The following is a 27,616-nucleotide window of genomic DNA, read 5'->3' as shown; positions in this document are numbered from 1 at the left end:
CAATTTTCTCAATCACAGAAATTGTCCTACAGAGATATTCTGTTTTAATTTTAAAGGGTGACAACTCTGGGAATGTAGCAATGTATTATGGTCCGTTTGTTTCCTATAAATGGAAAACTGAAAGCCCTCGATATCATGGGAAATAGCGATATCCAGAAAATATACCCTGGAGGCGCTCACTTCTGAGGAAAACTGCAAATGGGGATTTTGCTGATTTAACCATACCAAAAGTCCAACAAGTGTGTCTCGGGAACCTGACCACAACAACAAAATGTTATCTATGTAACATCTGCACAGGAGTATATGTTGTCTAAGAGGTGACTGCTCAAGGACCTGTTTCTCAAACTTCCCCATATACAAATTAGCAATATCTGGAGCCATTGACGCTCTCATCGCTACTCTTTATCTGTTTAAAGAAGTGATTCCTGAAGCTAAAAAAATGTTGTTTCATCGCCCATGATGTCAATTCTACCAAAAATTCTGTCGGCACCCTCCTCATCTCTGATCTCTGCTCCATACATTCTTGCACTATGACAATAGTCTCGTCCTGCAGGATAAGAACATAAGAACATAAGAAAATGCCATACTAGGTCAGACCAAGGGTCCATCAAGCCCAGCATCCTGTTTCCAACAGTGGCCAATCCAGGCCATAAGAACCGGGCAAGTACCCAAAAACTAAGTCTATTCCATGTAACCATTGCTAATGGCAGTGGCTATTCTCTAAGTGAACTTAATAGCAGGTAATGGACTTCTCCTCCAAGAACTTAACCAATCCTTTTTTAAACACAGCTATACTAACTGCACGAACCACATTCTCTGGCAACAAATTCCAGAGTTTAATTGTGCGTTGAGTAAAAAAGAACTTTCTCTGATTAGTTTTAAATGTGCCCCATGCTAACTTCATGGAGTGTCCCCTAGTCTTTCTACTATCCGAAAGAGTAAATAACCGATTCACATCTACCCGTTCTAGACCTCTCATGATTTTAAACACCTCTATCATATCCCCCCTCAGTCGTCTCTTCTCCAAGCTGAAAAGTCCTAACCTCTTTAGTCTTTCCTCATAGGGGAGTTGTTCCATTCCCCTTATCATTTTGGTAGCCCTTCTCTGTACCTTCTCCATCGCAATTATATCTTTTTTGAGATGTGACGACCAGAATTGTACACAGTATTCAAGGTGAGGTCTCACCATGGAGCGATACAGAGGCATTATGACATTTTCCGTTTTATTCATCATTCCTTTTCTAATAATTCCCAACATTCTGTTTGCTTTTTTGACTGCCGCAGCACACTGAACCAACGATTTCAATGTGTTATCCACTATGACACCTAGATCTCTTTCTTGGGTTGTAGCACCTAATATGGAACCCAACATCGTGTAATTATAGCATGGGTTATTTTTCCCTATATGCATCACCTTGCACTTATCCACATTAAATTTCATCTGCCATTTGGATGCCCAATTTTCCAGTCTCACAAGGTCTTCCTGCAATTTATCACAATCTGCTTGTGATTTAACTACTCTGAACAATTTTGTGTCATCTGCAAATTTGATTATCTCACTCGTCATATTAATTTCCATATCATTTATAAATATATTGAACAGTAAGGGTCCCAATACAGATCCCTGAGGCACTCCACTGTCCACTCCCTTCCACTGAGAAAATTGTCCATTTAATCCTACTCTGTTTCCTGTCTTTTAGCCAGCTTGCAATCCACGAAAGGACATCGCCACCTATCCCATGACTTTTTACTTTTCCTAGAAGCCTCTCATGAGGAACTTTGTCAAACGCCTTCTGAAAATCCAAGTATACTATATCTACCGGTTCACCTTTATCCACATGTCTATTAACTCCTTCAAAAAAGTGAAGCAGATTTGTGAGGCAAGACTTGCCCTGGGTAAAGCCATGCTGACTTTGTTCCATTAAACCATGTCTTTCTATATGTTCTGTGATTTTGATGTTTAGAACACTTTCCACTATTTTTCCTGGCACTGAAGTCAGGCTAACCAGTCTGTAGTTTCCTGGATCGCCCCTGGAGCCCTTTTTAAATATTGGGGTTACATTTGCTATCCTCCAGTCTTCAGGTACGATGGATGATTTTAATGATAAGTTACAAATTTTTACTAATAGGTCTGAAATTTCATTTTTTAGTTCCTTCAGAACTCTGGGGTGTATACCATCCGGTCCAGGTGATTTACTACTCTTTAGTTTGTCAATCAGGCCTACCACATCTTCTAGGTTCACCGTGATTTGATTCAGTCCATCTGAATCATTACCCATGAAAACCTTCTCCATTACGGGTACCTCCCCAACATCCTCTTCAGTAAACACCGAAGCAAAGAAATCATTTAATCTTTCCGCGATGGCCTTATCTTCTCTAAGTGCCCCTTTAACCCCTCGATCATCTAACGGTCCAACTGACTCCCTCACAGGCTTTCTGCTTCGGATATATTTAAAAAAGTTTTTACTGTGAGTTTTTGCCTCTACAGCCAACTTCTTTTCAAATTCTCTCTTAGCCTGTCTTATCAATGTCTTACATTTAACTTGCCAATGTTTATGCTTTATCCTATTTTCTTCTGTTGGATCCTTCTTCCAATTTTTGAATGAAGATCTTTTGGCTAAAATAGCTTCTTTCACCTCCCCTTTTCACCATGCCGGTAATCATTTTGCCTTCTTTCCACCTTTCTTAATGTGTGGAATACATCTGGACTGTGCTTCTAGAATGGTATTTTTTAACAATGACCACGCCTCTTGGACATTTTTTACTTTTGTAGCTGCTCCTTTCACTGTTTGTATATAGGGAGGCCACATCAATTGGGCCATCCAAATCTCCAGCACAGTAATTACCAAGCTATCCAAAACCCTAAGAACATAAGAAATTGCCATACTGGGTCAGACCAAAGGTCCATCAAGCCCAGCATCATGTATCCAACAGAGGCCAGGCCACAAGAACCTGGCAAGCACCCAAACATCAAGAAGATCCAATGCTACTAATGCAATTAATAGCAGTGGCTATTCCATAAGTAAACTTGATTAATAGCCATTAATGGACTTCTTCTCCAAGAACTTATCCAAACCTTTTTTGAACCCAGCTGTACTAACTGCATTAACCACATCCTCTGGCAACAAATCGCAGAGCTTTATTGTGCGTTAATTGAAAAAGAATTTTCTCCAATTAGACTTAAATGTGCTACTTGCCTACTTCATGGAATGCCCCCTAGTCCTTCTATTATCCGAAAGTGTAAATAACCGATTCATATCTACTCATTCAAGACCTCTCATGATCTTAAAGACCTCTATCATATCCCCCTTAGCCATCTCTTCTCCAAGCTGAACAGCCCTAACCTCTTCAGCCTTTCCTCATAGGGGAGCTGTTCCATCCCCTTTATCATTTTGGTTGCCCTTCTCTGTACCCTAATTATATGTCCTGATCCCTTTCAACAACTGGTTGCAAAAACCTGTCCACAAACACAGATTCTAACAAAGATCCTCTTGATGATGTAATTGGTCTACCCGGAGGGTTAGTTAAACTCTTATGGATCTTCGGTAAAGCATAAAACACCAGACATACCAGATGAGAAACTGTAAGAAAAACAAGTTCTTTCTGGGTAATCCAACAATCCACGAAGGCCCTCTTTATTGACCTGTCTATGCTGCTCTTAATCTCTACAGCAGGATCCTGTTCTAACTCTTGATAAAATTCCTTGTTGGCTAATTGGGACTCAATTTCTGCCACATAATCTGTCGTGTTCAAAATCACGATAGCACCCCCCTTGTCGGCTGGCTTAATTATTATATCATCATAACCCTGTAGTTGTTTGAGCACCTTTCTTTCTGCTTTCAATAAATTATCACTTCCACCAAACACCGTTTTTTTGGGCTTGATAGCATTAATATATTTCTCTCTCAACCAACCCCAAAAAAGTCATTATCACTGGGTCTATTGGGCCCAGGGGACACCAAGACGACTTCAGACATACAACCAATATGCTGCTACCATCTTGAGCTCGATCCCCAAAAAACATCTTAAGTCTTAGAATCCGAACAAACCTATGTATGGCCAACATCAACTGAAATTTATGTACCTGATTAGTAGGTGCAAAAGACAAGCCATTTTCCAAAACTGATAACTGATATATAATCAGGGCTCTTGAAGATAAATTTACCACGGCAGATTCCCAGGAAACTGGGATCTGGTCCGCGGCTGGACATTCTCTTGGTATTCCTGTTGCATTTCCCTCTACCCCTGATTGTTGCCTGCTAACATCTGATACTGCCTCCCACCTACCCCCCCCCCCCCCCCAGAATGGTAACTGTGTCTCTGAGGACACTAAAAAAAGTAGATGAAACCCCCGCTATCTCCTCTCTGACCCCCCCCCCCCCCATATTCCGACCTCCATCCATACTTAGTGACTTGTCATTCTCATCCCCAGACAATTCATCAGATGAATTCTGAAAGGTCATCCTTTTATCTTTAAAACGGGGTCCCCCTGAGCCCATCCACTGATAAACTGACCCTCGCCTATAGTCACTCATCCCTAACAAATTTTGAATGTTTAAACTTCCTTAATTCAATAGCAAAATCCTCCATTTGTGCTTTGAAGTCTCTTTCAAAGTTCTCAAAGCTGAGATATTCTAGATTTTTCTAATGTAATCCCTGTGTCAAGATCTACTTTTGATTAATTGTGCTGTAGTCTGTGCTTATTTGATAATCAATAACATTAAATCCAGTGCACAAATCCTGTTCAAAATAATGTTCCAATCTCGTACAAAGTCCCCATCCTCACTGTATAACCTGGGTTCCTTTTGAATGCGTAATCCCCGTGGTATCCTTTGTACTCTGCAGTACTCCATGAGTCCCTGGATGTAATTCAGTGCATACCAATCTTTTATTCAATTGTACGATTTTATCCCATGAAAAGTTAGAAGGATTCCCCACTGACTGAGTAAAAATAGTATTGGTATTTTATGAGACCAATACAAAACTGTGCTTCTGTCAGTATTTAGTTCTCAAAATCATTTCAGGGAGACCTTGTGAGCTTCCCATTATTGTTGCATTTGAAAATAGAGCCAATTCAAGAAATCAAATCCTTTCTCTTCCCAGATTCAGAGAGGATTTAAATTTGACTAGACCAGCCCTCCCATCCCTGGTTTTAAAGTAACATATTACTGCTGTACACTAGATGTATTTTCCATCTTTCTTACCCCGGGCATAATAACCCTCTCGACATCTTTCATGACATCTTCAAATTTCTCTGGTTCCACTGGTGCAGAATCGGGGATGAGAGGTCTCAAGTATCCTGGCTCCACATCTGGGTATACTTCTCTTTCCTCAATTTTCTCTATGTAATCTGCAATGTAGTCCACCATTTCCTTTCCTGTTTTCCGGAACTCTGTTGAATCCATGGCAACCAGGGTTCAAAGATTAATCACCAAGCAAACACCTAAAAACTTAAAAAAAAAATAAGAAACATCTATTAGCAAACATATAACTACACTGTAGGCATATGCATAACAAAAAATGTCATTTTGTGTTGGAATTCATTTCATGGGAACCCAAATTCATTTGTTAGTTTCAAAATTAAAAAAAAAACATTTTATTTCATTTTAATTTGTTTTTGTTTGCCATTAAAGTCAATGGGGGAAGTATTGAACCTATACTGGACTCCAGTTTGGGTTTTCTAAGTAATTGTCTTAAAACTTGTGGGAAATCAACAGAAGTGGTAAAGAATTCCAAGGTACCTAGAATGACTGTGGATGTTGGACAGTGGCACCAAAAGTGACATGAATAGCCTAAGACTCGATAAAGGGGCAAAGCGGTACCAGCATTGCCAGGATTTCTCCAAATCACTGTGAGAGGAGTAATGAAGCAGAAAAAGTGAGAAGACCCCAAGACTCCAAAAGAGGGTACCACCAATGGTGACATGAACTAGCAAACTAGCACCAAAAGTGGCATCAGCATTCTAAGGCAGCATGAGAGGGAATAAAGCAGAAAAAGTGGCAGAAAAAAAATCCCAAGACAAGCGCTGATAAAAGGGCCAAGCAGCACAAACAGTGGCTTCAAGACCCCAAAACAACATGAGAGATGCAAAGCAGCCCCCCAGACTGTCAAGAGCAACTTAAACTCTAAGAGGTAGATCTTTAAAAAATACGCGCGTGTAAATCCGGAAGGATTTACGCGCGCAAGGCTTTTAAAATCCGCCCCTAAGGTCTGGAGTATGACAGCAAGGCACAGTGGCAAAGAGAACTGCAAGGTTTAAAGTCTGGACATAGAAAGAAGGTTGAGTGGCACAAAAACCTCAGTGAGCAGGGTGGAATTAGGATTTTCTTGTGAAATGGGCTTTCCAAATGAGACTGATATCACTAATACATGAAAATGGTTTCAGAATGATAAGGGGTTTATAGTAAGCTGTGAAAGTTGTTGTTTTTTTTATAGAAAAAGATTTTCCATGTTCTGTAGCAGAACTCTTGCTGTTCCATTTCCTGATTTTGTCATTATCCATGAGTTCTCTCTTAGTACTTTAACCTCTTATGACAGGGAGCCTCAAGAGCCACGAACAGGCCAGGTTTTCAGGATATCCACAATGAATAATAATGAGATAGATTTGCATACAATGGAGGCAGTGCATGCAAATCTATCTCATGCATATTCATTGTGCATATCCTGAAAACCTGGCCTGTTTGTGGCTCTTGAGGACCGGCGTTGAGTGCCCCTGTCAGTTTCTCATGAGCATCTTTTGTCTTGTGTCAGTATTTCTTTCTCTAAATACAGGCTTTTTTGGCAGACCACCCCAATATAATTAACCATGAAACAAGGTGGGAGAACCAAGCTGAAATTGTGGAGGGGTTGAGAAAAGGAAGAAGCAGAGATCAGGTGTTGTACCATGGTAGTGAAGCCTTCCTTTTTTTGTCTTTTTTTCAAATTTTTTATCTCAGAACAAAACACACCAGTATAACAATCCAAGAAGAAAGCAAGTATGGCTGGGAAGTATACACCAAGGGGTAGATTTTAAAAGGTGTGCAGGGGAGTAGATTTGTTTGCGCAACCCGGCGCGAGCAAATCTACTCCCGATTTTATAACATGCGCGCGCTGCCATGCGCATGTTATAAAATACAGGGTCGGCGCGCGCCGAGCCGCGCAGCCATCCTCCAAGGCCGCTCCGAAATCGGAGCAGCGCCAGAGGGAACTTTCCTTCCGGCCCCCCCCCCCACCTTCCCCTCCCTTCCCCTATCTAACCCACCCCCAGCCCTAACTAATTCCCCCCCCCACCTTTATTTTACAAGTTACACCTGCCCGAGGCAGGCGTAACTTGCGCGTGCTGGCCAGCTGCCGGCGCACCATGTTCTGGACCAGCCCCTGGACCGGAGGCCACGGCCATGCCCCCGGAATGCCCCCGATAACATGCCAGCCGCAACACGCCCCCGACATGCCCTCCAGGAAAGCCCTGGGACTTACGCGCCGCAGAGCCAATGCAAGATAGGCTCAGCATGCGCAGGGGGTGGAAGAGGCAGCTTTTCGGGGGTTATGCACGTATCTTACGCGCGTAACCCTTTGAAAATCTGCCCCCAAGGTTCCAAAAGAGGGCACCAACAATATCATGGCAGGTTGGCATATGGCAGCAATTCCTCTATGGTGGTATGGTAGCTGGGTGTGTAGTGAGGCAGCAAGTTTATGGAAGGAGAAATTTGTTTCTTTTGTCTTTTTTTTTTTTTTTTACAATTTTGATTTGTGGACAAAACACTCCAGTGGAATCAACAAAAAAACCAGAGTGTGAAAACCAGGGTGGGATCACTGCAGAGGGGTTAGAACAAAACAAAAAGGACTTCCAGTTATAGCTGCCTGCTCATCGGATGCAGGAAGAAGGAGCTCCTGTCAGGTTCCCAATAGGCCTAAGAAGTCAGAGTTAGTGTGGCTTTTAGACGCCAATGGCAGAGCAGCGAGATTCCCTTTTTGAAGAGACTTGCAGCTGGTGACAAAATTAGGAGAATTAAGCTGATGGAGTGAGTTATGAGTGCTAAAGTGTCAAGGAAAATGCACAGAAGTTAAAGGTGGGAGAGACTCAATCAGTACATTGAGGGCTGAGAAACCTGTGGTGATAATGTTTGCAGAAATGTTCCAGCAAATCACAAAGGCAATCTCTGTTGCCTTTGATAACCAATCTTTAAAATTACAATCAGCGATGGATGATATAAAGGGGAGTGTAGAAACCCATAATAAATGAATGGAGACCACAGAGAATAGCGGACCAGGAGAATCACAAGATGCACTCCAAGCAAAAATTGCAAGTTGTAGGCCACTAATGCATGCCTGACTGACTAGCATGACGATCAAGAAAATCATAATCGCAGAAACAACTTGCGCATTGTGGAGCTTCCGATCTTCCTGGCTTAATCAAAAACTGGCTCCCACATAAGTTAGGTCTTCACATTAGTGCAACGCCTGTGGTCTATGAATGTGCGTATCAGTTGGGGCCATACCACGATCTGAAGAACAGACCAAGAACATTTGTTGCTTGAATATTAAATTGGGCACACAAGGTTGAGATCCTACAAGCATTCTGGAGAGCAAATGTAATGGAATATAATGGCCATAAGGTGTTCCTGTTCAACAGCTTCGATGCATGTGGTGGCTCTACGAAATGAAATGCCATCGTCGAGCTCGGCGCTGCATCTCAAGGGAATAAAGTTTACCCTTCTATATCCAGCGAAGCTGCAGGTGCTTCATAATGGTACTACGAGGTCTTTACTGCCAAATCAGAGGCCTATGCATTCACTCGACAGCTGAATGGAGCAGATGAATGAGACTGTGTACATCGCTACAGCCACGGTAGAGATATCTCTGAAAATGTATGTGTAAGATGGCAGTGGAAGTTTGTTTCTGCGGGCTCGAACAGTGAACACAGTGGTGGTGTCTGTGGTTGCTTAAGCTGATCTTTTGTGGGATTTTCTTTACTTAGCATAAAGGTCTTGTTATAGTTTACCCCTTGGTATTTACTGCTAGTTTGTTTCATTGCAAGCTAATGTAATTGCATGTGAAGAAGATACCAGGCATGGTTGATGCTGGTTATGGACATAAAATAAGTGCTTGCTATCTCCGTTTATCTATATACAGAAATAGTAAGCATAGTTCAAGCGTCGCAATACTATTTTGGTGGGGAACCTGTATGGGCACACCCAGGATGAGTGGTGGAAAAGCTGTGGGGTGTGGTCCCTTGGGAGGTTTTGCTGTTTGGAATTTATATTGAGATGTGTATTTGTGTGAATGGATATGGCTGGCTGCCTGTGTGGTTGAATGTGTTGCAGTCCGATGGTGGGAATCAGGGGCAGAATGGATATTTAAGACTTTGCTGTTAGTTACTCTCAGGGATTTGGGATGAAATGTTTTTTGTGAAGGGGCCTGGATGTCGAGGCTGGGTGACATCTGGCCAGAACACATATACTGGGTACAGTCTGCCTTTGGCAGAATGAATACTATCTTTATTTTTAGCATAATATGAGTAAGGTACATGTGTGTATCCTGAATGTAGATGGCATAAACTCCCCAATCAAACGCAAGAAGATATCTACTATGTTTAACAAACAGAAGGTGCATATTGCTATGCTGCAAGAGACTCACCTTTCTAATGCGAAACATTTTAAATTAAAGAGAGAGAATGGGTTGATGATCAATACTATTTTTCCTCCTATACATGAAGGCAAAGGAGGATGGCTATTCTGATACAAGAGCAATTTACTTTTCAGATGGAACATCAGATAACTGATGAGGAGGGCAAATATGTCATGGTGTTTGGGAGCTTATTGGGACAAAACATTGCACTGTGTACTATTTATGCCCCTAAAACTTACTCTCAGGAATTTTTTGCTGAAGTGGTGGCCACCTTACTTAGTTCCCCTGGATATCAAGTGATTTTGGGGGAGGGGGATTTCAATGTTACAGCAGGCTGTAGAATAAACTGTAAGCCACAAAGAGAGTACAGGCTGAGTCAGGAAAATCTGGGAGTACATTTTCTCAAGGCAGAAGTAAGAGGGTCCTCCACCTTGGGGAAAGGGGCTATACTTTTTATCCTAATCCTCATAAATGTTATTCAAGATTAGACTGCCTGCTGATTTCGGAAGGGTTGTTTTCCTTTGTAAGGGAGGCTAAAATTGGGATTACATCTATTTCAGATCACATACCAGAAACAGAGGGTTTGTAGATGGGGGGATCCTGGACAGAGAGCACTCAACTGGAGAATGAATCCTAGTCTCTATCAAGATCAGACCTTTCATGAATATCTGCGATCTAAGTGTCATTATTATATGGCCTTTAATAATAGGATTCGCATCTCTCCAGCTTTATTATGGGAACCTAGCAAGGCGATAATGTGGGTCCGTGTGAAAGCTTACATGGCTAAACAAAACAAACTGTGAAATGCTGAAATCTTATGATTATCCCAAGTTGTTAAGGATGCACAGGCTCAGCAAGCGGTCACCCTAACCACAGAAAATAAGAGAGTGTGGGACCAAGCCAGAGACACATTGAAAACCTTGTTGTTTCAAAGAGCTAGAAAATCTTCATATTGTTTTTTAAACCACAAGCTTTATAAGTACATAACAGGGCCAGTAAACTTTTGGCAAACTTGGTGAAAATTAAGGGCCGAAGGTCAGTTATCACAGGCACAAGAAATAGTATGAGACTCCTAGGGCACTTGTCCAATGAGATAGAAGACAGCTTTTTGTCTCTCTTTTTTTTTTATACTTTTTATTTAAACAGAAGCAGTGCACCACTTACAAGAGAAAAGGCATTACATCTGCAAAAATAGCCATGAACATTAGACATGCATCAAATCCCTCTAAAGCAAAAACCATAGAAAAGACAGCTAAGTCTCTTTAATACAAAAAGTGATAGAGATGCAGCATGAAATAATCCCATTACATGCATGTTTACCTTTAATTTGGCCACTCCAATAAAACTGCTAATTATTTATTTATTTTATCCCAATATTCCCAACATTTCAAAATCTTGTCATACATCTCATCTTTATTCTTCAGCTTGTATGTCAGTTTTTCTATCAAGGCAATCTCATAAATCTGTTTATTTTACACATCATTGAAAATATCCCAGCAAGAATTAAATGATCCATCAATATTCTCTTACTACTGTAATTCCTTACTTCTAGGCCTCCCCTACGTCACTATTAGACCCCTGCAAATGCTACAGAACGCTATGGCAAGAATCCTTACAAACACTCGTAAATCCAACCACATCACCCCTATACTTAAGGAACTCCACTGGCTTCCCATTTCGTCCCACATCAAATACAAAACCCTATCATTCACAACTCCCTGCACAATTACAATCACTCCTGGCTTGAGGATCCCCTTCGCTTTCATTCCTCCATTCATCCCACGAGAAACTCTCTCTCAGGCACCCTTCACACTCCCTCCCTCAAAAGTGCTCACCACTCCTCCACCAGAGAGAGAGCCCTATCTATTGCAGGCCCCTCCCTCTGGAACTCAATGCCAGTTGAACTTCGTCTAGAACCTTGCTTTTGAAAATTTAAAACCGGGGTCAAACATGGCTCTTCAAATTGGCCTACCCTGAATCGGATCTTACATAGCCCCCACCCCCTCCCTCTCATCCCTAAGACAAGGCTTTTCAGTGTATTTAGTGCCTCTTTTCTTGTTTTTTGGTGCATTTATTTCACATAGTGTATATATCCTACATAATGTATAACAGTATTTCACATAATATATAAGAGTTCCTCAATTTGTTCTTCCATTTGTATGAAGTTGAGCACAGTGCCTTCCCCGGAAAGCACTATTTACCATGTTATATTGTAACCCTTCGGTGGCTCCCTTTCAGTCACTGGTTCTTTTCCTTCCCTGCCTACGTTTCCATCCTTTCCTCGTCTCTCCTTTTCTAACTGCTCCCTCTTCCCTCCCCCTGATTTTATGTATTTTCCTCCTTTCTATTACATTGTAAACCAACATGATGTTCCCACGAATGTCGGTATATTAAAAGCCAATAAATAAATAAATAGTATCCGGTCTTTCCAAATCCCCAGCAAGCATAATTACAATGTGTGCACATTCCTTGCCCCCCAAATTTTTAACATCACCCTTCCCTGGCTTCTCCAGACAGGGCCATCATATATCTTAGAATGAGCCCTCCATCCCACACTCCCTCCAGCACAGCCGGGAGGAGCCCAGAGAAAGAAAAGAGGATAGTAAAGAGGATTTCGATAAGCATGATGCAATAACCTAATAAACTCCATCCTTTTGCAGCAGACTGATATATTATGGGCTTGTTTCCAGATAATTCTCCAATCCTCCTCCCCCAGCTATAATTGAAGATCTCTATTCCATGGACTAATACATGAGAGGGGGATCTGTAGCCATCATACTGTCAACTATAGCTTTGTATAATAGAGAGATACATTTCCTGGACACATCCTCATGCAAGAAAAACTTTTCAAATATCAAGGTGGGTGAGGATATACATCCCCTCTCCCTATGTTCTTCAATTACTGCCAGTATTTTCCTGTAAAATACCATAGATGTCCTGTGCAGCTCATAAGCGTGAATGTCCTCAAACAACTGGAAGGGTAATACTCCCTCTTCCCAAAGCTGATCCAAGAATTTAAAGCCAACCACCTGCCAGTCAAATATGGATTGTGAGCCCAGGATTGTTCTTCAATGGAGATAATGGAGACAAGATCCAAGCAATATATTCAGTAGGGATGTGCATTTGTTGGTCAATTTGTTTCATTTGTTTCAATGGTATCAGTGTATCTCGTGAATGGAGAGCAGGTGCACAAAACTGATGATATGCACATATGGGAGTGGCTGCCTACATATGCATATATTATCTGTTTTGCGTACCTACTCTCCATTCGTGAGATACATGTATGCCGCCGAAACAAATGAAACAAATTGACAAACGAATGCACATCCCTAATATTCAGCCTCTTTCCCACCACCTTCCACATCTTGAGTGTGTGGGATATAATCACCTATGCTCTCCCTATCCTCCTAAATTGTGGAGAGTCAATAGGTGCTATCAGTAGGCAAGGGAGATATGTATCCCCTGCTAAGTTTGATTCCAGTGCATACCATGGGGTATATCCTTATCTCTATGCAACCACACCATGGATTCTATGTAAATGTGCCACCCAGTAGTAGATAAGGGAGATCCATATTCTGTCCCTCCTTTGGCCTCCATAGTGTCCAGAGCTTAATGCAAGGGTGTTTACCATGTCAAACAAATCTGAGAAGAAAACTGTTGATATTGGAAAAGAAAGAAACAGGTAAGAAACACGGAATGTGCTGGAACAGATATCTTAAACAGGGAAGCACAATCATTTTTTTTACTACATTAATTCTCCCAGCCCATGACAGAAAATTGTCCTCTCATTCCTGAAGGTCCCTTAGTATACTGCTAACCAAAGGAGCATAGTTAAGCTTGTATAAGACATTTAAGTAGGCACTCGAATCCCTAAATAGATAATATTATTATAACCTTGAAAGATAAAAAACATCATGGAACGTCTTTATCTGTTGCTGTCCCTATGAGAAAAATTTCAGATTTAGTGAGATTAACTTTATATTCAGACATTCATCCTTATTCCTTAAGAAGGTCCAGTATTTTGGGACCTGATCGTTTAGGGTCTGGGAGAAATAAAAGGTAGTCATCCGCATACAGGGATATAACATGCTCCTTTCCTCCCACCATAAATCCCGACATAACTTTTTAAACATTTAAGTCATGCCAGCATTTAACCCTTGTCCCCAGTCCTGATTTTAACATAAACAGGGGATCTGGCCGCCTCCCCCTTCTCTCCCCTCCCGACAAGGACAAATTGGGCCATGCCCCCATCCCCTGGAGCCTCCCCATTTCCCCTGAAACCTTTTTTATGAGAGGCAACGCTGGAAGCATAAACTTTTACGTTAGCTTATGTGTCTAGCACTGCCTCTGTCATTGAGGTCCCTCACTCTCAGCTTGCATAAAAAAGGTTCTGGGGGAGATGGGGAGGGTCCGTGGAATGGGGGCCAGGTGATTCAATTTGTCCTTGTGCTGGGGTGGGGGGAAGAGGGGAAGGTAGCCAGATCTCATATTTATGTTAAAATCGGGACCGGGGTTAAATGCCAGCCCAGCTTAAATGTTTAAAAAAGTGTGTGTGTGTGAAGGGAGGGGTTTAGAAGAGTAAGGCCTGACAGGGGCTTAGCATTATCTTTGGTAGAGGAGGAAGGAGCTTGGGCTACTGATAATACATCTTCTTAGGTGTGGGCAGTGCTACTTAGCCAGATATCTTTTCAAGATATCCGGTTAAGTAGCAAGTTATCCGGCCACCCAACAGGGTCATTAACCTCCACATGCTCCTGCAAACCCACTATACACAGATTTTTGTGGTGCCTACAATTTCACTATCATCAAGCTTCTCACGGATACGTTTGTGAGTCTGCTCTAAGATTTCCAGCTGCTGCATGGTTCCTGTAAGGGACATTCCCATCCCCTCCAAGCACTCAACCACATTATCGATCCTCACCATCATTTCTCCATCCATGGACACTAATTGCCCTACTCGATCCACTGCTGACTTGAGTTTGGATCGAGGCTTGCGTGAATCTTATCGGTCAGCTGCTGCATCAGCTCCTGCATGGCTTCTATCATCTCGCTAGGCAGCTCCGACATATTTGCGGCCTCCTCCTCCTCTGCCACTTTGTCATCAGCCAACCCTGCTTTGTCTGCTGCCATTTTTTGGCTCAGTCTCATCAACCTCAGTGTTTGCTCTCCTCAGAACATCGGAAGAGATTTTTTAACCCCTTTATCCTCCATTTTGAAGCCAAAAGCTAGCTTGGGAAGGATTTAAAATATGCTTCTGAAATGAGTGGGAGCGGGAGCTAAGCAAGCACGCTGCCCCAGTTGCTAAACCATTGTGACCCATGTCTTTTTATACAACATTATATAGCCCTCATCTAGGAGATGAAAACAGTAGGGACATTTTTTGTCCAGAATATTCAGTGGCCTCTTCTTTCCAAAGCTCAGTTAGATGCTCTAAATGCACCAATTGGAGATGTGGAGGTGTGTTCAGCATTTCAAAGGTGAAAGTTGGGAATGGCATCAGGCCTAGATTGGCTAGGGTCAGAATACTATAAAATTTTGCAGTTTGGCCTTCTTTCTCTGTGATGGGATTATTTCTGAATATTTTGGCTGACGATGTATTTAGATTTTAGGCTGTATTGTTTACCTAGACACAGGCTAGCTTGAAGGCCACAGGCCAACCTCTGAATGAACTCATATTTACTGTTTTGTACTGCAAAATACTTAAGAACAGGCAAGAATCTGTTTATTATAGTTATGCCAGTAGTTCTATGGTGAGAAAGTAAGCAATTAACTAGGGATGTGAATCGTTTTAGGACGATTAAAATTATCGTCCGATAATTTTAATATCGTCTTAAACCGTTATGGAACACAATACAATACAGATTCTAACGATTTATCGTTATAAATCGTTAGAATCGTGAGCCGGCACACTAAAACCCCCTAAAACCCACCCCCGACCCTTTAAATTAAATCCCCCACCCTCCCGAACCCCCCCCCAATAACTTAAATAACCTGCGGGTCCAGCGGCGGTCCGGAACAGCAGCGGTCCGGAACGGGCTCCTGCTCCTGAATCTTGTCGTCTTCAGCCAGCGCCATTTTCCAAAATGGCGCCGAAAAATGGCGGCGGCCATAGACGAAAAAGATTGGACGGCAGGAGGTCCTTCCGGACCCCCGCTGGACTTTTGGCAAGTCTCGTGGGGGTCAGGAGGCCCCCCACAAGCTGGCCAAAAGTTCCTGGAGGTCCAGCGGGGGTCAGGGAGCGATTTCCCGCCGCGAATCGTTTTCGTACGGAAAATGGCGCCAGCAGGAGATCGACTGCAGGAGGTCGTTCAGCGAGGGTTCCGGCGCCTCGCTGAACGACCTCCTGCAGTCGATCTCCTGCCGGCGCCATTTTCCGTATGGAAAATGGCGCCGGCCATACGCGTATGGCCGGCGCCATTTTCCGTACGAAAACGATTCGCGGCGGGAAATCGCTCCCTGACCCCCGCTGGACCTCCAGGAACTTTTGGCCAGCTTGTGGGGGGCCTCCTGACCCCCACGAGACTTGCCAAAAGTCCAGCGGGGGTCCGGAAGGACCTCCTGCCGTCCAATCTTTTTCGTCTATGGCCGCCGCCATTTTTCGGCGCCATTTTGGAAAATGGCGCCGGCTGAAGACGACAAGATTCAGGAGCAGGAGCCCGTTCCGGACCGCTGCCGTTCCGGACCGCCGCTGGACCCGCAGGTTATTTAAGTTATTTGGGGGGGGTTCGGGAGGGTGGGGGATTTAATTTAAAGGGTCGGGGGTGGGTTTTAGGGGGTTTTAATGTGCCGGTTTTTCGATTTTTCGATTTTTCGATTTTTAACGATTTTTAACGATTTTTCACGATATTTTACCCCCCCAAACGGCAACAATACGATTCCCTCCCCCTCCCAGCCGAAATCGATCGTTAAGACGATCGAGGACACGATTCACATCCCTACAATTAACTGATACTAAAGCCAACTGATACTGAAGGCCACACAGCTGCCTGAAACTGATAAGAATTCAGAGGGAGGGAACATTGCTGCTTTTCCCAAGCATTTAGTGTATAAGGAGAAATAACAGCTAGAGACAGTGCTTCTGAAATGATAGCACAGACCGATCCTTTGGAAACATGTAAGCTTTATATATATATGTTTCAATTATTATTTGCAACTAATTCTTCTGTATTGTCTGATTCTATTTGCTGTTCTATCTTTTTATTGCCCAAATAAACTTTCTTTCCTAAATTCCTGGAACCATGATGTACTAAATCAAAGTTGTGTGGGGAATAAGCTCCTGAGTTCAAGCCCCCAGGTATAATCCCAGTAATTGTGTGTATTTACACTGGGTAAATCCCCAAAGTAGTCTTGTGTGCCTACACATGATAAGCGCCTCAGGTAACTCCCAGTGTAGATCTAGCTCCCAGGTTAGAGCCAGTGTGCACAGTCTGAACCCAGAACATTCTCCCTTGGTGAAATTTTACAACTCCATTTTGTCAACGTTCTCTTCAGAAATGAATCAGTCTTTAATTATAGTTCCAACATAAAAGGGAAGATGTTAAATCGTACAGGGCAATTTCACTGATAAATGCAGACTTGAAGCTTTTACTTCAGTGTTGGCAGCTCTCATATCAATGTTGTGCTCTCTGGGCTGGTGGCACAGGACCAGACAGGGTGAGAGAGAGAGAGAGACAGCATATATGACTGAGTGTGTGTGTATGAGAGAGAGAGACAGCATATATGACTGAGTGTGTGTGTATGAGAGAGAGAGACAGCATATATGACTGAGTGTGTGTGTATGAGAGAGAGAGAAAGAGCATGTATGAGAGTGATTTTATTGTTTGTTTTATGAAGAATGGCAATTTTATTTTTCCATTATTGCACTACATACAGAGTTTGGCATGTAGCGGTCTCCAGTTCAATTTTTGTCTGCATATTTTTATTTATACTTGTGGTCTCTTTATTGTGAATCTGGTGAGGGTCTGTGTGTGTTCTGCATGTGTGACAAGGGTGAGGTATTCTGCTAGCATGTAGTTTCTTTGTCGGGATCTATAGCAGCCTGGCTTGATCTATTTTCCTAATAGGAGGTGCTTTGGTGTTTTAGGACCCGGTCTAAAATTTGCAGTGTTGTCTTTTCAATGGTAGGATATTGTTTTGGTATGGGAGGTTTTCTATATATAGGGCTTCTCTACTCCCCCCACGAGCATCCCACCTCTCTCCCCCTGGGTTTTGTGTATGCGTGTGTGTGTGTGAGAGAGAGAGAGAAAGAGAGAGAGAATGGGAGTCTGCCTAGGTTGTTTGGGTGCGTGTGTGTGTGTGTGTCAATGGGATTCTGCCTGCATTGTGTGCATGTGAAAAAATTTTGTGCTGCCCCATAAGAACATAAGAAAATGCCATACTGGGTCAGACCAAGGGTCCATCAAGCCCAGCATCCTGTTTCCAACAGTGGCCAATCCAGGCCATAAGAACCTGGCAAGTACCCAAAAACTAAGTCTATTCCATGTAACCATTGCTAATGGCAGTGGCTATTCTCTAAGTGAACTTAATAGCAGGTAATGGACTTCTCCTCCAAGAACTTATCCAATCCTTTTTTAAACACAGCTATACTAACTGCACGAACCACATTCTCTGGCAACAAATTTCAGAGTTTAATTGTGCGTTGAGTAAAAAAGAACTTTCTCCGATTAGTTTTAAATGTGCCCCATGCTAACTTCATGGAGTGTCCCCTGGTCTTTCTACTATCCGAAAGAGTAAATAACCGATTCACATCTACCCGTTCTAGACCTCTCATGATTTTAAACACCTCTATCATATCCCCCCTCAGTTGTCTCTTCTCCAAGCTAAAAAGTCCTAACCTCTTTAGTCTTTCCTCATAGGGGAGTTGTTCCATTCCCCTTATCATTTTGGTAGCCCTTCTCTGTACCTTCTCCATCGCAACTATATCTCTTCTGAGATGCGGTGACCAGAATTGTACAGAGTATTCAAGGTGCGGTCTCACCATGGAGCGATACAGAGGCATTATGACATTTTCCGTTTTATTCATCATTCCTTTTCTAATAATTCCCAACATTCTGTTTGCTTTTTTGACTGCCGCAGCACACTGAACAGACGATTTCAATGTGTTATCCACTATGACACCTAGATCTCTTTCTTGGGTTGTAGCACCTAATATGGAACCCAACATCGTGTAATTATAGCATGGGTTATTTTTCCCTATATGCATCACCTTGCACTTATCCACATTAAATTTCATCTGCCATTTGGATGCCCAATTTTCCAGTCTCACAAGGTCTTCCTGCAATTTATCACAATCTGCTTGTGATTTAACTACTCTGAACAATTTTGTGTCATCTGCAAATTTGATTATCTCACTCGTCGTATTTCTTTCCAGATCATTTATAAATATATTGAACAGTAAGGGTCCCAATACAGATCCCTGAGGCACTCCACTGTCCACCGCCTTCCACTGAGAAAATTGCCCATTTAATCCTACTCTCTGTTTCCTGTCTTTTAGCCAGTTTGCAATCCACGAAAGGACATCGCCACCTATCCCATGACTTTTTACTTTTCCTAGAAGCCTCTCATGAGGAACTTTGTCAAATGCCTTCTGAAAATCCAAGTATACTATATCTACCGGTTCACCTTTATCCACATGTTTATTAACTCCTTCAAAAAAGTGAAGCAGATTTGTGAGGCAAGACTTGCCCTGGGTAAAGCCATGCTGACTTTGTTCCATTAAACCATGTCTTTCTATATGTTCTGTGATTTTGATGTTTAGAACACTTTCCACTATTTTTCCTGGCACTGAAGTCAGGCTAACCAGTCTGTAGTTTCCCGGATCGCCCCTGGAGCCCTTTTTAAATATTGGGGTTACATTTGCTATCCTCCAGTCTTCAGGTACAATGGATGATTTTAATGATAAGTTACAAATTTTTACTAACAGGTCTGAAATTTCATTTTTTAGTTCCTTCAGAACTCTGGGGTGTATACCATCCGGTCCAGGTGATTTACTACTCTTCAGTTTGTCAATCAGGCCTACCACATCTTCTAGGTTCACCATGATTTGATTCAGTCCATCTGAATCATTACCCATGAAAACCTTCTCCATTACGGGTACCTCCCCAACATCCTCTTCAGTAAACACCGAGGCAAAGAAATCATTTAATCTTTCCGCGATGGCCTTATCTTCTCTAAGTGCCCCTTTAACCCCTCGATCATCTAACTAATCTAAATCAAGCTCAGGGTGACTAATCATCTAACTAATCATCTAACTAATCTAAATCAAGCTCAGGGTGACTAATCATCTAACTAATCATCTAACTAATCTAAATCAAGCTCAGGGTGACTGGAAATCAAAAGATTTCAGGTACAGAGACTGGGGAATTTTTCTGTTCTTTTTAGTTTTAATTATTGGGTGTTTAATGTATCTGCCATTTTGAAATATTTTATTGTTGTTTAGAAAAATGTAAAATTTTGTATGAGCTCTTAATTATTGGATGTTATTCTATTCATCAGCTCATTGGGAATGTTCTTATTAGTATGATTTTACTAGTTTGGGGGGAGGGGATTCAGAGGAGACAGAGGGGGAGTGAACTAGGGGTTGCTGTGGGAAGAAGGGAGGTGCAAAAGGTAGTATCTGCCCCAGGTACCACATACTTTAGAGACACCACTGAACATTCCAAGGTACCATGAGAGAGACAAAGCAGCAAGGCATGGATAGAATGCTAAAACAGCAGAAACAGACTAGAGCGGGCATATTCAGGGCAGTGGACAATGGCAAGAACACCCCAAATGAGGAGCAAAAGGAACCAACAATAGTGGCAGGAAAATGTAGGCATGAGACCCTGTAAAAACTAGGGATGTTCATTCGTTTTTCCCGAATTAGGCAATTTCAACGAAATTGCCTAATTTGGAATGGTTCGGGAGAACCGAAAAATGATTAATTTTTTCCGAAATTTCAGAAAAATTTCATTTTCGGGTTAGCATGCACTAATGAGAGCATGAAAATCGGGGGCCCCCCCCCCCCAAAAAAACAAACAAACCCCGAACTGCGGGAAAAACGAAATTCCCACAGGGTGGGTGCCCCAAAACGAAGCCCGACACGATATGAAAAAACCCGAAGCACATCTCTAGTAAAAGCTTTCTGACTGTATGTATGTTTGTGGCTGACAAAAATGGAGGATCTGCTGCAAAGCTGCATCTGGTAGTGACGTTTTTAAACAAGATAGACAAAAACAATGAAGGCCTTTGGACCTGCAAAAACAGAGCAAGCAAGGTGCCTCAGTGGCTGGGGGTTTACAGCTTTGCTGCCAGAATCCCCCAATCAGTATTTGTGAGTTTATCAGAGAGATGTTTGCCTCAAAACCTTGGTCAATATAACTCTTACAGAACATTGACTTGGCTGTTTGAAAAAACACTGGCAGTGCAGAACCAATCAGATCATCAGTCTGAAAGTTAATTACTCTACACTACAGTAATGAACTAAGAAATACAGATGAATCCTTCTCAAAGGAGGAGAGACAAAGGGCTAGTTTCACTTTTGGCCACATGTAACAACTTCATAATACCTCTTCTCTGTACTTTTAAGAGAGCTACAGACATCCCCCTAAGTACTAGGTTGCCAGCATCTGATGCAGAGCCCTAATGATCCAAATACCTCTGCAGCCACAAGATGAGCTGAACCAGATACAGACAGCATCACAAGGTTTGGTTTTATGTTCTTTCTATAAGTACTTAGAATATTGCATTGGTAACTTAAAAGTGTAAGCTACTGTTGATTTGATTTTCTAGTGCCTCTGATATAACAACAAAAATATCTTCCTATTGGTAAAAATCTCTGAATCCATGCTACTTGTTTACAATCAGTAAATTTATAGTAGTGAGATTATTGTATTGGACCTAAAGAAACCCCTAATAAAATATCCATTATCAGTTGTGCTCATAAGTTTACATACTCCTGGCAGAATTTGTAAGATGTGTAGCATTTTAAGAAAACATGAGTGATCAGGCAAAACACATCTGCTTTTTTAGTGTGTTTCAAATTAAAACTATTATGCATTAAGAATAGCACAATCATTAAACAAACCATAGCAAAAAGAGAAATAATAAAATGGTCCTGTTCAAAAGTTTGCGTACCTTTGAATATTTGGGCTGATAATATATACTCATTGACAAACAGATTGAGATGGCAATGAAGAGTAGGTATCCACACCTGAGACTTGTTTGATTGTAATAGTGTCTGTGTATAAATAATCAATGAATTTCTTAGCTCTTGAGAAACCCTTGTGCATTTCATTCAAGGCTGCACTGACTTTGGTGATTCCTGAAGCATGGGGAAAGCAAAAGACCTGTCAAAGGATCTGCGAAAAAAAAGTAGTTTAACTTTATAAATCAGGAAAAGGATATAAAAAGATATTCAAAGATTTTAAAATGCTAATCAGAACTGTTCAAACTCTGATCAAGAAGTGTAAAATTATGGGTTCTATTAATACCAAGATAGACCAAGAAAGATTTCAGACACAACTGCCAGGAAAATTTGTCAGGATGCAATTAAAAACCCCACAAGCAACTTCTACTGAAATACATCCATCTCTGAAACAAAGTGGTGTGAGTGTTTCAGCATGCACAATAAGGAGATACTTGAACAAAAATGGGCTGCATGGTAGAGTTGCCATGAAAAAGCCAATGCTGCGCCAATGCACAAAACAGCCCGCTTACAATATACCAAACAGCACCTAGAGAAGCTTCAGAATGTTTGGAACAAAATAATTTGGAGTGATGAGAGTAAAAGTGAACTTTATAATCATAACCATAACCATGATGAAGAGAAGCATACCACCCGTACTGTGAAACATGGAGGTGAATCTCTGCTGTTTTGGGCATGTGCGAGCTACAGCGGCACAGGGATGGTTTTCTAGTGGTCTTGACATGCATACTGGACTGCACATCTATGTATGGGACAAAAGATTAACTGAATCCTCTGGTAGCTAGATGGAACCCTTTACCTCAAGGAAGATTTACATTATTTATTTAAAAATGTTTATATTCTGCTCTACCCAGACAAATAGTTCAGGTTGGATTACAATTTTAAATACATAGTAACATGGCAATGAGGCAGAAAAAGTCCAAATGGTCCATCCAGTCTGCCCAGCAAGCTTCTTATGGTAGTAACTACCACTCCATGCAGTTTATCCCCATGTTTCTCTCAAGGGTAATAACTGCCGCTCTGTGTAGGTTACCCCCAAGCCTTATGTTAAGATTAGTAATTTTAATAGGGACGTGAATCGGTACCGGACTTCTTTCTGGTATCGGGTTCGGGTAAACACCGTGGGAAATCTTAGTTCCCGCGGTTTTTACCCATTTAAATCGGCTGTGTCGTGCCGGAAAAAAAAAACACCCCGACCGTTTAAATTTAATTCTTTCTAATCCCCCACCATCCCAACCCCCTCAAAAAACTTTTTTAAAGTACCTGGTGGTCCAGCAGGGGTCTCGGGAGCGATCTCCTGCTCTTGGGCCGTCGGCTGCCAGTAAACAAAATGGCGCCGATGGCCTTTGCCCTTAGCATGTGACAAGGTATCTGTGCCATTGGTCGGCCCCTGTCACATGGTAGGAGCACTGGATGGCCTGTGCCATTTTTAAAGATGGTGCCGGCCATCCATTACGCCTACAATGTGACAGGAGCCGGCCAATGGCACAGATACCCTGTCACATGGTAAGGACAAAGGGCCATCGGCGCCATTTTGATTAGTGGCAGCCGATGGCCTGAGAGTGGGAGATCACTCCCGGGACCACTGCTGGACCACCAGGTACTTTAAAAAAGTTTGGGGGGGGTCGGGAGGGTGGGGGATTAGAAAGAATTAAATTTAAAGGGTTGGGGTGGGTTTGGGGGTTATTTTTAAGTGCCCTTTCTACCTGCCCCCCCCCCCAAATGATAAGAGAACCCCACATAAAATTTCCTGGGCCCCCCGAATTCTGATGTTTGAAAATATCTTCCAATATTTTCAATCATCAGAAAAACGAGTCACATCCCTAAATATTAACAATCAAACCAAGCAACTGTTAAACCCATAACAAAACTGCTACTAGCAACATTTTTACAGGGTGAGAAGCCTTCCTAATAATTCATACAATGCTTCTGCTTCAACATGCTTTGTTTTTGGGCTTGGTTGGAGATGCAGTCCTGCGCTTTTGCCCTAATGTCTGCATATCAGTACCCTGGACCATAAAGGTCAGGACCCATTGCTGTCTGTCATCTGACTCCAATTCCCTTCACCCAACCCCCCTCCGTTGAAGAGGAAAGCAATGCTTCAGTTGTGTCATAATCATGTAGGCTAATTGGTTAAGGGTAGTAATCCTCATGCCTTCTGTTAGGGGTGGTACCTGCCGCTCCATGCTGACTATTCCCCATGCACCCTTTTCTTAATTTCCAAAGCTAGCCTTTAGGAATTCCACAGTGTTTATCCCATGCCTTTTTGAATCCGTTTACTGTTTTTGTCTTCATCATCTCTTCGGAAGGGCATTTACCTCACCAGGTGGTCTCCTGACAGTCAACCAGTTTGTAGTCCACTCCTCCACCTTGGTGCCAAGTCCCAATCTTCTCATTTTATTCACAAGTCTCCTATGCGGTAACGAATCAAAAGCTTTGCTGAAATTCAGTAAATCACATTGAGTGCTCTTCCTTGATCCAATTCTCTAGTAATCCAATGAAAAAATCAATCAGATTTGTCTGACAAGACCTTCTCCTGGTAAATCCATGCTGCCTCGGGTCCAGCAACCCACTGGATTGTAGATAGTTCACTATCCTTTCCTTCAGCAGCATTTCCATTAAGTTTCCCAAACACAAAACAATTATTTAACATAGAAACCAACTACCATAAAAAATAAATAATTAAGATTCACAGTATCAGTCACAAAATAAGGGATCAATATTTAATGGCATTTAGCTGTATAAGAACATAAGAAATTGCCATGATGGGTCTGACCAAGGGTCCATCAAGCCCAGCATCCTGTTTCTAACAGAGGCCAAACAGGACACAAGAACCTGGCAAGTACCCAAACACTAAGAAGATCCCATGTTACTGATGCCAGTAATAGCAGAGGCCATTCCCTAAGTCAACTTGATTAATAGCAGATAATGGACTTCTCCTCCAAGAACTTATCCAAATCTTTTTTAAATCCAGCTACACTAACTGCACTAACCACATCCTTTGGCAACAAATTCCAGAGCTCAATTGTGCGTTGAGTGAAAAAGAATAGTCTCCAATTAGCATTAAATGTGCTACTTGCTAACTTCATGGAGTGCCCTTTAGTCCTTCTATTATCCGAAAGTGTAAATAACCAATTCACATCTACTTGTTGAAAACCTCTAATGATTTTAAAGACCTCTGTCATATCCCCCCCTCAGCCATCTCTTCTCCAAGCTGAAAAGTCCTAACCTCTTTAGTCTTTCCTCATAGGGGAGCTTCCCATTCCCCTTATCATTTTGGTCGCCCTTCTCTGTACCTTCTCCATTGCAGTTATATCTTTTTTGAGATGCAGCGACCAGAATTGTATACAGTATTCAAGGTGCAGTCTCACCATGGAGCGATACTGAGGCATTGTGACATTTTACGTTTTATTCACTATTCCCTTTCTAATAATTCCCAACATTCTGTTTGCTTTTTTGACTGCTGCAGCACACTGAACCGACAATTTCAATGTGTTATCCACTATGACGCCTAGATCTCTTTCTTGGGTGGTAGCACCTAATTTGGAACCTAAAATTCTGTAACTATAGCATGAGTTATTTTTCCCTATATCCATCACCTTGTACTTATCCACATTAAATTTCATCTGCCATTTGGATGCTCAATTTTCCAGTCTCAGAAGGTCTTCCTGCAATTTATCACAATCTGCTTGTGATTTAACTACTCTGAACAATTTTGTATCATCTGCAAATTTGATTACCTCACTCGTCGTATTTCTTTCCAGATCATTTATAAATATATTGAAAAGTAAGTAATACAGATCCCTGAGGCACTCCACTGTTTACCCTTTTCCACTGAGAAAATTGACGATTTAATCCTACTCTCTGTTTCCTGTCTTTTAGCCAGTTTGTAATCCACGAAAGGACATCACCACCTATCCCATGACTTTTTACTTTTCTTAGAAGCCTCTCATGAGGAACTTTGTCAAACGCCTTCTGAAAATCCAAGTACACTACATCTACTGGTTCACCTTTATCCACATGTTTATTAACTCCTTCAAAAAAGTGAAGCAGATTTGTGAGGCAAGACTTGCCTTGGGAAAAGCCATGCTGACTTTGTTCCATTAAACCACGTCTTTCTATATGTTCTGTGATTTGATATTTAGAACACTTTCCACTATTTTTCCTGGCACTGAAGTCAGTCTAACCGGTCTGTAGTTTCCCGAATTGCCCCTAGAGCCCTTTTTAAATATTGGGGTTACATTAGCTATCCTCCAGTCTTCAGGTACAATGGATGATTTTAATGATAGGTTACAAATTTTTACTAATAGGTCTGAAATTTCATTTTTTAGTTCCTTCAGAACTCTGGGATGTATACCATCCGGTCCAGGTGATTTACTACTCTTCAGTTTGTCAATCAGGCCTAACACATCTTCTAGGTTCACTGTGATTTGGCTCAGTCCATCTAAATCATTACCCATGAAAACATTCTCCAGTATGGGTACCTCCCCGACATCCTCTTCAATAAACACCGAAGCAAAGAAATCATTTAATCTTTCTGCGGTGGCCTTATCTCTAAGTGCCCCTTTAACCCCTTGATCATCTATCAGTCCAACTGATTCCCTCACAGGCTTTCTGCTTCGGATATATTTTTTAAAGTTTTTACTGTGAGTTTTTGCCTCTATGGCCAACTTCTTTTCAAATTCTCTCTTAGCCTGTTTTATTAATGTCTTATATTTAACTTGCCAGCACTTATGCATTAACCTATTTTCTTCTGTTGGATCCTTCTTCCAATTTTTGGCTAAAATAGCTTCTTTTACCTCCCCTTTTAACCATGCTGGTAATCGTTTTGCCTAATTTCCACCTTTTTTAATGTGTGGAATACATCTGGACTGTGCTTCTAGGATGGTATTTTTTAACAATGACCAAGCGTCTTGCACACTTTTTACTTTTGTAGCTGCGCCTTTCAGTTTTTTTCTAACAATTTTTATCATTTTATCAAAGTTTCCCTTTGAAAGGTTTAGCACAAGAGCCATGGATTTGCTTACTGCCCCCCTTCCAGTCATTAATCTCCTAATGACCTTTCTTAAGTTGAATATTAATTGTAAAGCACTGCCGCTAATTTCTATCTGTTCCAGCGCTGCTGCTAAAATTTTGTTGAATGTTAACCGACATGATGTTACTAAACGAATGGCGGTATATAAAGAACCTCAAATAAATAAATAAAATACATTAAATCAAATTTGATTATATTATGATTACTATTGCCAAGCGGCCCCACCACTGTTACCTCTCTCACCAAATCCTGTGCTCAACTGTTATGGCCGCCGGCCGCAGCAAGCTGCAACCGGGGCCGATTTTCATGGCCGTGCGGCTGAAGATAAGATTTAAAGCGGCCACGACAGAAAATGGTCGTGGTTCCCTTCTGAGACTCCTCCCTCATTTTAGGTATTTAAGGCAAGGTCTGCTTCTCAGACCTTGCCTTGGTATTGTGGCTTCTGGTTCCAGATTCTGCGCTGGTGTTCCTGGTCTCCATTCCTGGTCTTCGTTCCGCTTCTGTTCTCCTTCCTTGTTGGACTGATTCTTGGCTTCTGACCCCTGGACCGGCTGTCGTTCTTCATTTGGCTTGACCTTGGACTGGCTGCAGACCCTTCTCCTGGCTTACTTCTGGACTGGCTGCGGATCCTTCTCCTGGCTTACTTCTGGACTGGCTATGGACCCTTCTCCTGGCTTTGACCCTCGGAACGGCTTTCAACTACTCTTCGGCTTCGACTCCTGGATTGACTCGACCTGCTGGAGGCACCAGCCATCTAGAATCAACGACCTGCAGGAGGCGCCTGCATCCAG

At 42.0% G+C, this 27,616-nt stretch overlaps 1 protein-coding gene across 3 annotated transcripts in view; it reads right to left on the bottom strand.

Annotated features, from left to right (window-relative positions):
* DDC (dopa decarboxylase) overlaps positions 1-27,616 on the bottom strand; it is a 315,358-nt gene that overhangs the window by 264,880 nt on the left and 22,862 nt on the right. For all 3 annotated transcript variants that reach the window (XM_029589726.1, XM_029589729.1, XM_029589727.1), the window contains exon 2: positions 5,205-5,450. In XM_029589726.1, the coding sequence (XP_029445586.1) occupies positions 5,205-5,405 (201 nt within the window). In that variant the 5' untranslated portion in view covers positions 5,406-5,450. The remainder of the gene's footprint in view (positions 1-5,204; positions 5,451-27,616) is intronic.

Source organism: Rhinatrema bivittatum, chromosome 2 (genome assembly GCF_901001135.1).
Source record: "Rhinatrema bivittatum chromosome 2, aRhiBiv1.1, whole genome shotgun sequence".
Classification (NCBI taxonomy): Eukaryota; Metazoa; Chordata; class Amphibia; order Gymnophiona; family Rhinatrematidae; genus Rhinatrema; species Rhinatrema bivittatum.
Note: the sequence above shows the minus strand (reverse complement) of the source record. Positions and strands in the feature narration are given on the sequence as shown.